This window comes from Eleutherodactylus coqui, chromosome 10 (assembly GCF_035609145.1).
Source record: "Eleutherodactylus coqui strain aEleCoq1 chromosome 10, aEleCoq1.hap1, whole genome shotgun sequence".
In the NCBI taxonomy this organism is placed as follows: domain Eukaryota; kingdom Metazoa; phylum Chordata; class Amphibia; order Anura; family Eleutherodactylidae; genus Eleutherodactylus; species Eleutherodactylus coqui.
The window spans coordinates 27,616,826-27,633,544 of record NC_089846.1 but is presented as its reverse complement, the minus strand read 5'-3'; the positions used below and the strand labels follow the sequence as shown (position 1 = coordinate 27,633,544).

The window sequence follows — 16,719 nt, the reverse complement described above, 5'->3', positions numbered from 1 at the left end:
GGCATTTAAAGGATTAACAGAATTATCTCTGATCACGCCTGTTACGGGTGGGTGTCAGCTGTCAAACACAGCCAGCACCCGCCATCTATGGAGCCTTCATGATGTAAATATATGTCATGTGTGCATGGTTATCCTGGCTTTGGCTCACAATTCCCAGTCATTGTTACAAGGCTTGTTCAAAAAGTCTTACATCGACTTGCAGAAATTCTGCCTTCCAATAGGTGGTGATGGAGAGATATTGTTCCATCTTCCTATTTGCATATTTCCCAGAGGAGCGTGGGTGGCCTTATAAGTCTACTCACACACTTTTGGTTGCTCTCCTTAAGGAGAAACGATACTTCCTGACCCACGTTAAGAATAAGTCATCAACATTGGAGTTTTGGGAAAACCTTTTAAATGTGACTAGCTCCTTAAACCTTTTCTGCTTGACCCGCAGAATTATTAAAGCAGTCACGCAGTAATTTTCCAAATGCACTTACTAAAAGCAGGTTGCACGCAAGCACCAGATGGCCTAATAGACACGTTAGCAGAAGCAGAGAATCTCTGCATGCCCACACATAATGTGCTTCCGTAAATGACTCCTATACGTCCGACGTAACTTCGCTCTGGAGTTCTAGCCTGCAACACAAAAAATGATGGAGTATTATCTCTTCAATGCTATTATTCCATGCAGGCTATTACGGCGTAATGTGAATTGTTTCCTACATTGGTATTGAAAATTTCTCCTCTGCTTTAACTAGAATGGAGCCGACCCCGAGGGGAGTGCGGATTCTGGAAGCCTGCGAACAACCCTGCCTGACATTTCCCTGGTCAGTATGAATGTTCTGACGTTGGTAATTATGGCGATCCATGCTGGTGATAGACTCAAATCGACAGGCTGTGTCATGCATTTCCAAGGACAATCGTCCCTCGCAGGCATCGTGAACGTGGTTTATACCGCTGATAGAATCTGCAGCTGGCGCTACAATAGACAGTTCTGGAAATAGTACCAGCAAATCCAAAATGAATCTTTCTACCCTCGGGGCCTTCTGCACAGTCCTACAGATTAAAAGCAATGTTTTATGCATGATCTGGCCATTAATCCGGGCGGCTTGCGGACAGGTCAATAGTATTTTTTACGCGGAGCTAATATAGTAGACCTATTTGAGGAGAAAGGTGATTATGTATGCAAAACTGGTCAGGCGAGTCTATACTTAATAACTCATTAGGATTCTGCTATGAAAGGACTGGGCTACATTTAAAGGAAAACTCCACTGAAAATATTTAGCGCATCTGTCCGTTTTTAGGGCATCGTGAAGAAAATCCACGCCAAAATCTACGTACGGATTTTGATTGTTTCATTGCGTAATTTACTGGCATGTCTGCAACAAATAAGAGCATGCTGAAGAATGACAATCCCCAGCAAGTCTATTTTCCGCTGTGAATGAATGGAGTTCGTGAATAATTACTTAGTTTTACTGTACATTGTTGCAGAATTTTGGCTTGCGCTCTGCCGCTGAACTTCTGCAGCAGTGCCATTCACCCTAAGGCCCAATGCACACGGGCAGATTTTTGCTGCGTAATCCGCGGTGGGCGCCTGGCTGCGATTCCGCAGCATTGTCCGTCCATAGCATGTAATGATTTTTCCACGCACACTTGCGATTTGCGCTGGTGGAGGAAGAATCGCGGCATGCTCTGTTTTTGTGCAGAACTCGCACGGACGGCTTCCATTGCAGTCAATGGAAGCCGTCCGGCCAGCGGCGATTCCAAAATGTCAATTTTAAAATTGCTGCGGATCTGCTCATCGCCGGCACATCCACAGCAGAGAGAAGACCAATCCGGAGAGGTACGCGAGGCATCACCGGCCAGCACAGGGTCTGATTCCGCTGCGGGTTCCCACATGCGGAATCTGACTTAGCCGTGTGCATTTGGCCTTATGGACAATAATCCTCCTGTGGACATGTGTAAAAAATATGACCGTGATGCGGGGGCCATATATGCGTGAGCCTTTAGGTGTAAGAAGTGTGTAAACCATATACACATTTTTTGCAGCAATTTGTGTCCAAATTCTGGTGCATTTTGCTTCGTAAATCTCTCCCAATGATGGGTCACACAAAGGATCAGTATGTGGCTCAATGAAACTAGTATAACTTGAAATGAACAGGATACAGCCCGCCCCTGTAGCTTGACAGTCGTATACATATTTATTTTTCTTTATGAAGTGGATAAATTAGACAGGGTATGGTCAAAAAGCCGGATCCAGCGCTACAACTCACTGCTGGTGTTCTATATTGAAACAACCATAGTGTACTTGAACAGGAAGACATGGATGCTCTACATGATGGTATGGCGCATGGACCCCTGGGGGAAAAGAACACAGATTTCAATTTGTTGTTGTGGCCCCTGTAAGAGATAGAGAGAAAAACCCAATTGCAAAGTTGAAGAGTAGCGTGTGAGACGCAGAAATCAGCTTTCCACGTCTCTCTGAGTCCCAGTGGGACCGCTGCTATGGCTGGGTTCTTTTTTGCGTTCCTTTGGATCAACATTGGGGGGTAATAGGCTAAACTGGATGGACATATGTCTTTTTCGGCCTTACATACTATGTTACCATGCTGCATCCCAAGCCTAAAGTGTCGAATAATGTCTATACAAACCATCAGAAGGACATTGGGCTATGAGGCAGACGTCCAGCGACAGGTATTCCATTGACCTCACACCACTGCTCTCTAAGCTTATCCTGGTGTAGAGCAGGTTGACAATGGAGGTCTATCCTCTTCAGTGATGAGTCCTGCTTTTGTCTCACACGCAGTCATAGCCAGAGATTGGAAACCATGTGGGCAATGCCATGAAGAGGCCTTCATGAGGGAACGTCACACCAGTCCTGCTCCCGGAATTATGTGGGGTGTCATTATGTATGGTAGCTGGACCCCTCTAGTCTTTATTCCAGGTACACTAACTGCTCAGTGTTACATTGATTTGGTCATGGAACCAGCAGTACGACCATTTCTCCAAAGTGTCCCAGAAGCCGTTTTTCAACACGACAAAACCAGGCCTTCAAGCTTTTAATGCACCTTATAGATGCTCGATGTGGGCACCATTGGTGATCCGGCAAATGTCAAGTTGGTAGTCCAGTTCTCACCAGACGCGAACCAACATATCATCTGTTATCGACTCCACTGCAGCAGAGATTCATTATTTTAGGTTGTCTAGTGTCACCAACGGCGCCAACATCCAATATCTGTAAGGTGGATTAAAAACTTGAAGAGTTCTATCTTTTCATACATTGTAGTTTGTGGGGATCTGCTGGAGTATATACTTGTATGGATTACATTGAGGTTTATAATTTTTTTAATATTTGTAGGATGATGTCAACTCATTCCTAGACGAGCCCCCTGCTTACAGACCACCTCCACCTATACGCAAAGAAGAAGTTCCTGCAGTTCTTCGAAGACAGAGTGGGGAACGAACTCAACGCCCTTCCTCTGGGTCATCTCAGTCCGGACTCTTCTTCACTGCTCCATCTCACCCAAGTCCTCCTCTCCCACCTTTTAAATCTCCCCCAATCCCAAACCCACCTCTACCACCTCTTACTACACCCCCAGCCTCTCCTCAGTCGCAGAACCCAAACCAAGCTATATATGCTACGGTTTCACCCAAAAACCATACTCCTATATGCCATGCGGCCCAGCTGGCTCTGGTCACGCAGCTACCTCTGACCCCCTTCCCAAGAGTTCAGTCACCCACTAGATTAAAGCCTGTGGTAGAGAGCCCCCCTCAGCCATCTTCCCCTTCACATACAGATGCATTAGACCCTCAAACAAGTCAACATTTTGTAATGGTGGAAGTCCATCGACCCAATAGTGAACCTGATGTGAATGAAATCCGAGCTGTTCCACAAACCCGAGGTAAGATGCTTTTAAATGCACACTAACTTTTCAAGCAACATGTGTTTATAGGATAGCCATTGTGATTACTAGTAAAACTGTCATTTAGTTAATTTACCTAAAATGATGTCTTTGTGCTGAAAAATGACTCTAAACTGCTGGTCACTAGGGGTCTCCCTTCCTCTTAGCTTGCTGTGAACTGTCTGCTCTCAAATGATTGACAAGAGAGGTAGAGCAGGGGAGGAGGAGGAGGGGGATGAGACATTGTGTTCATTGAAATGTATGAAAGCAGAGAGGAAGGCGGAGAAAGAAGAGGGAGAGACACATACAGACATGGTGAATGAGCTAATGATGAGTTGCCGGCTGCTGTTTATTCTCATGTACACTGCTCAGTCTTACTTGTACATTCCTACATGATGATGTTATGCCTGTGTGTTATAGACACTTACAGTCAAGGATCTGTAGTTCTCTGCGCCCCAGTATGTAGAACACAGCACAGTAGCCAGGCTCCTCTCATCAGTCCTGAGAGGATTGAGAATCAGATATACACCCCACAGAGAGTAAAAACATAGGATACAAGCCATATAATTGTAAAAAGGGGGAGCAGTATCTCGCTACCCTCTTAGTATACGGTAGCGGCTTACAGCTGCTGGAACAAGCAGCCCAAAGGCCACTGTACAGTATGTTGAGGACAGAGTTCGGTCCTGCTCTTGTCAGACAGGGCAGAGGAAGCAGAGAAGAAAGGCATAGGCAGTGCCAAGCTAAGAGCACTGGCAGCGCTCAAAAGTACGCAAAAGACAGATGCTGAGAGCTCCAGTAGATGGCGCTTACAGCGCTGATGTGAGAGGAGGCACCACCTCCTGCATGACGTCAGCCAGCAGAATCGCAGCTAGCACGTCACCACTGAGAAGATTGCAACTTCAATAAGGCACAGTGTATGGGGCGGTAAGGCCTGCCCCTGGACACCCCTGTGTTATGCAGATGGTGACTATCTTGGGCCATATATAAAGTAAAAGAGCTGCGCCATAAGAGGTGTGATGCAGCATCAGAAAGAGACCGAGGCAGCAGCATCACAAGGTGACTGTGACACAGCTGCAGAAGAAGTGGTGGAGCTCGCAAGCTAAAGACAGCAGCGGTAGGAAGCTTTTAACCTGCCGGGGAAGCAGCTAGAGGCAGGCTGCAACAGAGAGAGACAGCCTGAGCCAGGGGCGTAACTATAGAGGATGCAGGGGATGCGGTTGCACCCGGGCCCAGGAGCCTTAGGGAGCCCATAAGGCCTCTCTTCTCCATATAAGGAGCCCAGTACTATGAATAAAGCATTATAGTTGGGGCCCTGTTACAGGTTTTGCATTGGGGCCCAGGAGCTTCAAGTTATGCCTCTGTGCAGCATTGTTTAGGTATGGGTATGGGTACAGATACAGATAGAGGGGGGGGCAGCTCACCTTTTGCATCAGGGCCCCTGAGCCTTTAGTTACGCCCCTGGCCTGAGCCATGGGTGATGCCCTAGCTACCAATATGCCCTAAGCAACCCAGTGGTCGAAGAATCTTACACGCTGCATGGAAGGTGATGGAATCTCCCTTCCCGCATAGGACTCAGTCCTGGAAGACGCTAACTGCAGCATGGACCTGGGACATAGGCAAAGCTGCTAAATGCATGAGACCGGTCTCCGATGTGGTACTTTGAGCATGGTATTAGGACTGTGGTGAACAAACATGGACTGTAGTGTAGTGACTGTGACACAGTGTTTTCATAGTTAAAGCAGTTAAGCCTCATGTCCACGGGGGAAAATCAGGCCCACCACGAATTCTTCATGTACAATCCGTAGCGGGTCCCTTCTGCCCCGCGGACATGAGGCCTAAAAATAAGAATAAACTCACCTGCTCCGGACGATGCGGATCTTCCTTCCTTCGCGGCCGGATCTTTTTTCTTCAGCCCGGCGGATGTGCTCGGCACCGAAGAAAGACAATCCGGCCGCGAAGGAAGGAAGATCTGCATCGTCCGGAGCAGGTGAGTTTAATTTTGGTACGGGTCTCTTGCGGATCAAGACGGCTTCCATAGGCTTCAATAGAAGCCTGCGGGGGCCGTCCCCGTGGGAGACCCGCACGAAAATGGAGCATGTCCATTTTTTTCTTGCACGCAGATCCGCGCCTGACGAGAAAAATGACATGCGAAGTAGATACATATTGTCAGTATGGACCCTTGTTGAAACCAAAACCCTTAGCTAGCTTGTGTCCTCCTATGGAGTGATATAAAGCCACAGGTATGTTTAGTAAAGATTACAACATTAGAAAAAAATACTGTCTCCTTCTGTCAGCTACTGCGCCATTACAAAACCTGCAAATTGGGCGCTTACCCGCAACCCGTTACATAATGGCCAGAAATAGTGTTATTGCTGCAGGGGTATTGTTCCATCTTCCTTATTTGCATATATTACCCAGAGGAGCATGCATGGCCTTGTAAGGCTCCTCACTCACCTCTTAGGTGTCTCCACACCCCTTCTGGGTGCTCTACTTGGGGAGAGACAAGTCCCCCCTCTCGACCCACATCACAGGCCTCTCACCAGCCACGACTACTGCACACTGATGAGGGACAAACACCCCGAAACAGCTGTCTGTGTATGGTTTCCTGGCTTGGTTTTCAATTCCCAATCATTGTTTTAAAGACTTGTATAAAGGATCTAAAATTGATTTGAAGGACTGCTGCCACCCAATAGGTGGCGCTGCAGAGGTAATGTTCCATCTTCCTTATTATCCTCATATGGCAACTTAATCTGAAAAGTTAGGTACGCTTTAATTTTTTTTTCTGTCTGTATGGAAGAACATTGTACAAGTCTGGTTAGTGATCTGATTAATTACTTAGTGAGTCTTTGATCCGGACACCAAAATGGCTTTACTCAGGCTATTTTCACGTGGGCGTGCGCTGTATGTTTTTCACACCAATGCGAGGTGTTTTTTCATGTGTGTCAGAGGATTCCATCGCACTCACATGTACATTGTAGCGGGTCCCATGAGACTTCTTTTAAGGTCCCTTATGGAAAACATCACTCGTGTGTATGACTCCATTGAAAAGAATGGGGTTCATATTCGTCTGAGATTTGTGCATCTCGCCCGATTTTCTCGCCCGTGTGAAGCCGGCCTGAAATATAACTGCATGCTGAGCTTTGCAGCAAAACAACAACTCCTTCTAGGGGCCGGATTTTTTTATTTTTACAAAGAACAGTATTACGGCTTATCACTAAAGGAAAAGATGCCAAATATCGCCCCCTTGTGGTTGCATTGAATATTTCCATACAGCATCTACTGATCTAGCACATTGTTTGTCAGTTTAGCAATAGAAGTAAATTCCAGTACGCATTATAATTTCATCTTTTGAGAAACTGTAATAGCAATTGTGCTGCTTGAATCGTTTAACTCTTTAGATACGGAGGAGGTAGTAGATGCGCCGCGGGTGCTAATCCATGGCGGGCAGAGCTACTAGAGCGCATCACACAGCTGCTGAATTACATCATGGCCTTGAAAGGTTCCTACGAATCTATGGTGGTTTCACACGGTTTTCCTTTTAATGACACTGCAGGTTTTGATACAGATTTTTGCGCTAAAGCTAAAAACCGCTCCAGGAAGAAGAAGAAGCATGCAACGCATAGGGCGAGATCTGCAGCAAAATCCAGGCCAGATTTTGCTGCGGAATCAAAGCAAAATCTGTAAGAGATTTTTCACTAGATTTTCGGGTTCAGCTCGCATACGCCTGTCTGAATGGGCCTTAGGCTTCCTTCATTTACACTTTTTTATGGCTTTTTTAGCCTTGAATGTCAAGCATTTCTAAGGATGTTTTCATGTGGGCCGGATTAAGCCTGCAGAACGCAAACAAAAAAAACATATTAGGTATCGCTGCATCCGTAAAAGTCCGATCTATCAAAGTAATGCATTATTTACCCGACACGGTGAACGCCATCAAAAAAAAAATAAAGACTGCCAGAATTGCACCTTTTTGGTCACCCCCTCTCCAAGAAAAAATGTAATCAAAATTGATCAAAAAGTCGTATGTACTCCAAATGGTACTAGTAGAAACTATAGGACGACCCCAAAAAATGAGCCCCTGCACAACTATTTTGACGGTACAATAAAAAAAAGTTATGGCGGTCAGAAGAGGGCGGCGGAAAATAAAATTTTTTAAATTAAATATAACTTTGAAGAAAAAAAAAGTAGTACAGCAAAAAAAAAAAAAAAAAAGGATATAAATTTGGTATTGTAGTAATGGTATGGAGCCATAGAATAAAGGGATCAGGTCATCTTTGTAGCAGTCTGTATGCTGTAGAAACAAGACACTGCCAAAGCAATAAGAGCAATAATTGCTCAGATTCCCAAAGATGGTGGAATTTTTTTTTTCTTCTTTTCACTCCACTTAAAATTTTTTAAAGTTTTTCAGTACATTATATGGTACATTAAAAATACAAGCCCTCAGACTGCTACAGCGATGGATAAATAAAAGAGTTATGAATAGAGATGAGCGAGTATTGTCCTTAGCGAGTACCTCCCCGCTCGAGAGAAAAGGTTCGGTTGCCGGCGCGGGGGAGCGGTGAGTTGCGGCAGTCAGCAGGTGAAGCGGGGGGGGGGGGGAGGAGAGGGAGAGAGAGATCTCCCCTCCGTTTCTCCCCACTCTTCCCCGCAGCTCCCCGCCCCCCTGCCGGCACCCGAACCTTTTGTCTCGATCGGGCAGGTACTTGCTAAGGGCAATGCTCGCTCGAGCAATTGCCTTTAGCAAGTATACTCGCTCATCACTAGTTATGAATCTTTAAATGGGTGGAGGAAAACACAAAATGAAATGCATCACTCGGTCGCGTTATACTTGCGACTTTTTAGTGCGCGGAAATGCCTGCTCAAATACGTTCGTGGCAAATAGCCTTAAGGTTGCTTTCAGACGAGCGTATTTAAGGGCCTTATTACACGTCCGTAGGCGTTTTATATACGCCCGCCTTGCCATAAAAACACCTGAATGGCAAAGGGCCCGGCGCATATACACCGAGGCCACAATGCCATGGGCCTGGGGAGACATTCCCTCTTCCCTCCCCCTCGTCAGCTCACCTCCTCTCCGGACTTTTTGCAGTAGGAGGGGGTGGGATAGAGGCGGGGCTAAGCTCCCGCTCCTTGTCTGCAGCCAGTTTAGCTTCACCCCTGCCACGCCCCCTCTCTTTGCAAACAGAGGCAAAGGGCGCAGAGGACAAGAGAAGGGGGAGGGAGTTTATCAGTCACGCTGACTGCTAAACTCCTCCCACCTCTCTTCTCCGGCAGCTAGCATAGGGTATGCTGTATTTCTACATGGGTGCTGACAGCATCCGTATGTAAAGAGCTATACCACCTGAAATATATTAACTGCTGTATACTGTATGATTGGTTTTTTAGGACGCTCTAGTTTACTTACGATACGCTTTTTTGCGTTGTTCTTTTTTCAGTTGTCCTTCCTACGTCGCCTCCTGCCTCTCTTTCCCAACTTTCTGACAGTGGGCAAACTTTGAGCGAGGACAGTGGAGTAGACGCAGGAGAAGTTGGTGGCGGCAGCAAAGACAGCAGCCCTCAGCCTCAAAAATCCAAAGGAGCAGAGAACATGGCGAAACCAGTAAGAAGATCGGATCTAGCAATTTATTTCCACGTGAATCTTTATTCGTTACCCTGTTATTAAAGTGGCCACAGACACAAAGATTTGCGCACGATCAGATGAATTCTCCAAAAGCAGATAGTTTATCGTTAACCCAACACATTTGGCAATAACTTGGTTTTCAAGTGGGATCATTCCGATAAAACAGTTGCATTGTCCTAAATATTACAATCTCATGCAAATGTTATTAAAGGGCCACCCGGGTGACATTTGTCTCATTGATTATTTGACCAGCCCCCGCAGTATATATTAAGTCTGCTAGTATTCCTTTCTATCTGAAACTTCCTGAAGTCGTTGTCTTCAGGTGGATGATGTGATCTCATTCTGACCACCTGAGAACTACTGGGCTTTATGATCTCTCAAAAAGTCAGTTTTTCAGTTAGTATAATTCCTGTGTGATCAAATGATATGGACTCTACCACACAAACTCTTCATGGGGGGGCACAGCCACCCCTATCACAGTAAGGGCTCATGTCCACGGGCAAAATGTGATTTAAAATCCGCAGCGGATCTCCCGCGCGCGGATCCGCACCCCATAGGGATGCATTGACCACCCGCGGGTAGATAAATACCCGCGGATCGTCAATAAAAGGCATTTAAAAAAAAATGGAGCATGAAAAAATCTGGACCATGCTCCATTTTCATGCGGGTCTCCCGCGGGGACGGCTCCCGCGGGCTTCTATTGAAGCCTATGGAAGCCGTCCGGATCCGCGGGAGACCTAAAATAGGAATTAAAAGCATTTACTCACCCGCAGCGGGCCGCGAAGCTCTGCTCTTCCTCACGGCCGCATCTCCCTTGCTTCGGCTCGGCGGATGTGCCCGGCGCATGCGTGCGGCACGTCAACGACGTGCCGGCGACGTGCCGCCGGCGTCAGGAATTCATCCGCCGGCCGAAAATGAAGATCCGGCCGTGAGGAACAGCTGACCTTCCCCGCCCGCGCCGGATAGGTAAATGCTTTTAAATTCTTATTTTCGGCGCTCATGTCCGCGGGGCAGGAGGGACCCGCTGCAGATTCTACATGGAGAATCTGCAGCGGATCTTATTTTCCCCGTGGACATGAGGCCTAAGGCCGCCTGCACACGAGCGGAAATTCCGCGGTGGGATTTCCAGCGGGATTTCCGCCGCTGGAAGCCTGCATAGGATTGCATTAACAAACGCAATCCTATGCAGATGGCCGCGGTTTGGCCGCGCAAAATCTCGCGCGGCAAACAAACCGCGGCATGTTCTATTTCTGTGCGGGGCTCGCAGAGCCCCGCACAGAAACGTCACTCACCCGCCGCCGGCTCCTGTCTGAAAAATGCCCCGGCTGCCCGGCAAGCCGGTACATCAAACATCCGAAGCTGCGGGCACGGGTGAGTACGCGCTGGTCCCTGCAGGCGCTCGGGTCGGGTCCCGTGGCAAGAATCTTCGCCGCTGGATCCGACCCGCCTGTCTGCAGGCAGCCTTATTGATGATGATTAGAGGCTCCTGTCACACAATTATAAGGAAGGAGAACACAGCTCATCCTCCTGACTGTAGTTTATTTAGATGAATATTAAAGATAATGGCAGTATCCTCCCAGCAGGCAGAGATGGTACAGATTTTAGTTAATGTGATGCTGTGCTGATGCATCATGGGAGTGCTAGCAGAGCATAGAAAAAGTGAGCAGGGAGAAATCTTCCAAGCGGGCAGGTACTTGCTAAGGACAATGTTCGATTGAGCAATTGTCCTTAGCGAGTATGCTCGCTCATTTCTACTTGCTAATGTTTGACAGGGGTCTGCACTGCATGGAAGTGAGTGCAATACACAGAAAAGACATCCCAAGTGTAATAGATAATCGGGTGAAGGGGGCAGGGATGGAAAAATGTGTCTTTTCTCAGATTGGTCCATTAAATGCTACAATTGATCAATTAGTGTCCAGATATAATCTATAAACAGATCCAATTGATGTTCTGACCAGTGCAATACATTACACAGTGATTATTGCTCGTTATCAGTTCCCTTTCCCGTAGTCTGATGTATAAAAATAGGCAGCGGTAAATGTTTAGTGGCTTTTTGGGACTGGTTGTGACAAGAAGGGCAGATGTTATTATGGTGAGCTCCTTCTGTTTGTGCCGCTGTGTCCCTCTTGCATTGTGTGCTCTGTGTTAATCTCTTTTATCCGCTCATGACACTAATCCTTTCACCTAGTTGACAATAGGAACTGACAGAATATCTTCTCTCCATAGCCAGGCCTGCTCGAGCCTTCTGCCACCTTAGTGCGCGTGATGAAGACTGCCCCTACCTTAGGAATAGCTATCGAAGGAGGAGCAAAGACTCGCCAACCTTTGCCACGTATTGTTACCATACAGGTAAGTCCATCAAATTCACTTGCTACCACTATTCATTGGCATCCCACTCCTTTACCAGGCGAGGGTAAATAAGTAAAAAGGAGTTTGTAAAGTAAAGATCACATGCGGAAATTGCAGAACTATGGGAGTTCTTATGAACCCTTTGCAATCCAATTTTGGATTCATGGTTTACTAGGGGGCTCTCTCTTTCTGCCATTATACAATGGCGCCATCTGCTGGCTAGAGCCAGTACTGCACATGCTGGAGAGGCCCCCTGACAACAGAGCAGCCAGTAATCTACAGTGAGAATACCCTGCCGGATGTCTTCTGACATTAGAGCTGTACAGCCTTCAATCAGAATGTCTTTAGACGTCAGACAGTGGATTGGAAAGGGTTAATTAGGGAGGCGGATATGCCTTTCAGGAGTCTAGAAAACTCTGTAGAAGTAATGGCATCAAAGTCACTCTGCTTCCTAGATAATTTAACTAACGAAATAAGTAATTAGACACTAACGTATAACGCGCTTGGTTGGTTTTGATGGAGACATGAATGTGATGGGCCTTGTGGACATTAGATAATTGCTAGAACATGAGCTGGGATAATACACTGAAGGTCACTTTGTTAGAGACCCCAGCCTTTTCGCGATTGGAGCATAGAAATTAGACATATGACCCCGAAATGCAGCATAAAATCAAATGACAAGTTTTTTCCGTGGATCAATTTCAGTGCGAATCCACGTTGGAAAAGGAAAATCCAGCCTTCTGGGTAACTTCAAATGAGGCCTGGTCATTGGTGCTAGACTAGCCGGGGCCAGGGTTTCACTGATAGGTTTACTCATGTAACGGTGAGGAGAGTATACCAAGAATAGTGTGATCGAAAAAAAGGATCTAGTGAAAGGGGATCCTGTGAATATAAACAACTCATCAATAAAAGGGGTCCGGGGAGGATGTCAGGAATCGTTCTGACAAACAGGTGGTGCACAGTCAGGGAAATTGAAGCCTTATACAATTCTGGTGCTCCAACTAATGTGTCCGAACATGGATGTGCATAGCAGTAGACCACCAGTTCCAGCGCCATTACTAAGGAAAGCAGAAAGACAAGACTCCAGTGGGTAAAACAGTGCAAAAATTAGAAAACTGAGCTGTGGAAAAACATCACCTGGTCAGATGAATTCAGATTTCTCTGGCACTGTGCTGATGGGAAGGTGAGAATTTGGCACTAGAAGCACGAATCGATGAACCCTTCTTGTTAGATGGAGGTGCTGACATGCTCTGAATTTCTAATAAGAATATCTCCCATCCTCATAGGCCAATATTACTGCAGAATGATTTCAACACCTAATTGAATCTATGTAACAGGATCGGAACATGACGCAGTTTATGGAAAGGCTTTGCATAGGTTTATAACAAAAACAATACTTTACTGAAAAATTGGATAATGATAATATCGGGAATAACCGTTTTCTAAAACTGAAATCACTGCATGTATCAATATATATTTAATAGTCCCTTTAAGAACAAGTACCTGCAATAATAGGTGCGCACCCTCAACTGACAACAGTTACTATGAAGTCCATCCTGGCCAAGAATAGTAACAGACACTGAATCCGAACCCATACTCAAGGGTATTTTGTTTAGTCTAACTATCGGTTTACTCTGTAGTCTCTGGTGACACTGTAAGCGGTCTTTAGGTAGGATCCTGTTTACGGTTCCACTCTCGAGGCCTCTCTGTAGGGTGCTTCACCTGCAGAATCAGTGCACCTGTAGTCTCTGTTGCCAGCTCTCACCAGTACAGGTCCCTTTTGCTCAGTAAGAAGCTGCAGCATCAATCACTCAAGGCTCTCCCTCTTGGGTACACACAAAGTCCAGCTACAGGTCAGCTCTGCTGCAGCTCCCACTAGCTGGGTTTCTCTCTTCCCTGCCCTCTCTAAAACTGCTGAGCTCATCAGAGCAGTAACAGGACCTCTTTTATACCCAACCTTTCAGCCAATCATTTTGCAGCTCAGGTGCTGTCAGTCCACAGTAACAAAAATCAAAGTGACTTCTCTCTCTTTGTAGGTCTTAGGCCGCCTGCAGAAGGACGGAAATTCCGCGGCGGGATTTCCCGCAAAATTTCCGCCTCTGGAAGCTGCCATAGGATTGCATTAACAAACGCAATCCTATGCAGACGGCCGCGATTTGTCCGAGCGAAATCTTGCGCGGCAAACAAATCGCGGCATGCTCTATTAGCCCCGCACAGAAACATCACTCATCGGCCGCCGGCTCCGCTCTGCGCATGCGCCGGCAGCTGGCACATGAAAGAGCCGGGGCCGCAGAAGCAGGTGAGTGTCACGCTGCTCTCTGCAGACGCTCGGGTTGGGTCCCGCTGCGAGAATTCTCGCAGCCGGATCCGACCCGGCCGTCTACAGGCAGCCTAAGAAGGAACATATAAACAAAGTACAGCAGTAATATATACATAATGGCATTTAACTCCTTACATCTATGAATTGCTGTTGTTTTGAAGGCCAAAGAAGGTCCAACATGCTACTAGGTGGGAATCTCCAATAGAGTGGGCATTCGGGATATAATAGGCCAAACCGGAAGTGCTTAGCCTTAGAAAATCGTTAACTTGGCATTAGTTATTCAGCCACGTACTGCACTTTACTTGACTAACCACTTGATTTGCCCCTTCCTTTTGCAGAGAGGAGGCTCAGCTCATAACTGCAGCAAGCTCCGTGTGGGACAGATCATCCTAGAAGTAAATGGAGTCTCCTTACAAGATAAAGAACATCGTGAGGCTGCCAGGATCATTGCTGAAGCTTTTAAGACCAAAGAAAAGGATTTTATGGACTTTCTGGTCACAGAGTTCAATGTGTCACTATAGTGGCCATTTATGGTATCCAACTCGAAAAGTGTAACCCGGCCAGGGGTCAGTGCCACGAGAAACACGTACTACATGCTACTGTGTATACTGTGTAGCCGCCATTTGTGTGCCCTTGCTACATACGTGGTTCTGCTGTCCAACATGTGGCTTATATACTCCCTTTATACCATACATGTGCCGTCAGCTTACAGCTGGGGCAGATAGCATTGAAGAAAAGTACATGTCTATGAGATTGGACATGGGTACCTACCACATAAGTGACATACAGTATAAAGAGCGGTATATATAGATCTATTGAGCAAATCAAAATATACGTATGGAGGTGAAAACACAGCACAAGAAGTAAATGGACAGTGACCTATATCGTCTTTACAGGCAACCTGTCTTGAGGGCCTAAAGCTCTGCATTGGTGGAATCGGGGTAAACCATGTCCCTCTGATATAGCTCCCTCCATCAAAATGACACACTGCAGCCTCTTCACACCTTACTGTAAGCTACGTTGTGACAGCGTCTTCACACCTTGACACTTCCTACATCTATACAGTGAAATACAAGCAAAAAGAAAAGAAAGTTACAGATAGTTGTACCGATTCCCTTCTGGACTGATGTAGCAGCTGGAAAGCTTACGGCCACATGTAGACATGACGGTACGGATCTCATCTCCACAGTACTGCTCTGTGCCTGTCCCTTATTAGCCTTCAATGGAGGAGAGTGACTCCCACTCCATCCTGCTACAGTGTGTGAGTGACGTGCAGCCCACGTTGTGACCATCCATGTAATATGTATGTAATTACAGAGCTTGTCACTTTACTTTTTCAATAAACCTCATAATAGAGAAATATTGTGTGGCGGTATCTGGAGTTGAGCAGTGAATGGATGATGTGTATAATGCACTAATGAACATGGTGATTGAGCCTGCCCTGCAATGGGATGCATACTTGGCTTCTTTTTCTGTGAGTTATGTCTTTGTATGTTTTTTTTCTCTCACCTCTCTGATTTTATAATGCACTAATGGTTTATGGCGCAAGAAAAATTAAAGCAGTTTTCTCATTAAAGACCTGTATTCCGATTCATAGGGAAGGAGATAAATGTCCGAATGTTGGTGGTCCGGCTGCTGGGACCCCCAGTAATCTCGAGACTATTGCGCTAAATGCCCCATGTGTATGCTCGGCCACTACTAAAATCAACTCTAAGGTCAGCTGCACATGGGCGTAAGCGCATATATGCCCACCATACCATGAGATAAATGTGCTTTGCAGGGCACGCAGCCACATGCTATTGTGCCTGTATCAGCAGTTTTTACTATATTTGTTTGAGCCGCCAGGACAGCTCACAATGGCGCAGTCCGAGAAGCAGTGGGGGGAATACCCTTGCCCGCTTTAAATTGCTATTAAGCCTAATGTGGTCCCGGTGGTCGTGGGTATGCGCAGCTTTACCGCATATCCACGCGGGCAGATGTGCGTCTTTGCGCACCTCCCATAGACCTCTATGAGTTTCTTTGGTGCACAAGCATGCACAAGATAGAGCGAAAACAGAAGAAAAAAAGAAGTCAGAATGAACCTATTGAAATCAATGAGTTCTATTCTCCGTGTTTTGCAAGCGGGATTTTCTGCAAAATCGCAGCGTTACACACTCTTCTGTTTAAACCCTAAACATGTAAAACATGGCTTTTATCAAGGATTTTCTACTGCAGAAATTCCACAACCTATGGACGTGCCCTGAGGGTACACTGGGGCGTATTTACTTTCATATGCCGGTGTAAGTATACCATGTACCAGCATAATTGCGACAAATGTATTAAGAGGAGCAAGCCTGGTAATTGATTTATCTCATCTGGCGGAACCTCCATGTGCCACACTGAAATCTACACAAACTAGTAGCTGGTATATGTTCCAACTATAGCCCCTTTTTGCGCAGCACCGCAATTTTTCAAAAAGTTATGGAGTCCGGAGAAAAAAGTTGCAAAGTATAGCAGGCGTCATAACTTATCACTTTTGTACGCCAGAAATCTGGCACACAAAGTTTAGTATA

At 46.3% G+C, this 16,719-nt stretch overlaps 1 protein-coding gene across 1 annotated transcript in view; it reads left to right on the top strand.

Moving 5' to 3' along the window:
- Nucleotides 1-15,507, top strand: part of WHRN (whirlin) — a 165,174-nt gene extending 149,667 nt beyond the window's left edge. Inside the window, exons 10-14 of the mRNA XM_066580713.1 lie at nt 741-809; nt 3,341-3,884; nt 9,314-9,477; nt 11,725-11,847; nt 14,506-15,507. Of these exons, the coding sequence (XP_066436810.1) occupies nt 741-809; nt 3,341-3,884; nt 9,314-9,477; nt 11,725-11,847; nt 14,506-14,688 (1,083 nt within the window). The 3' untranslated portion in view covers nt 14,689-15,507. The remainder of the gene's footprint in view (nt 1-740; nt 810-3,340; nt 3,885-9,313; nt 9,478-11,724; nt 11,848-14,505) is intronic.
- Nucleotides 15,508-16,719: the final 1,212 nt, after the last annotated feature.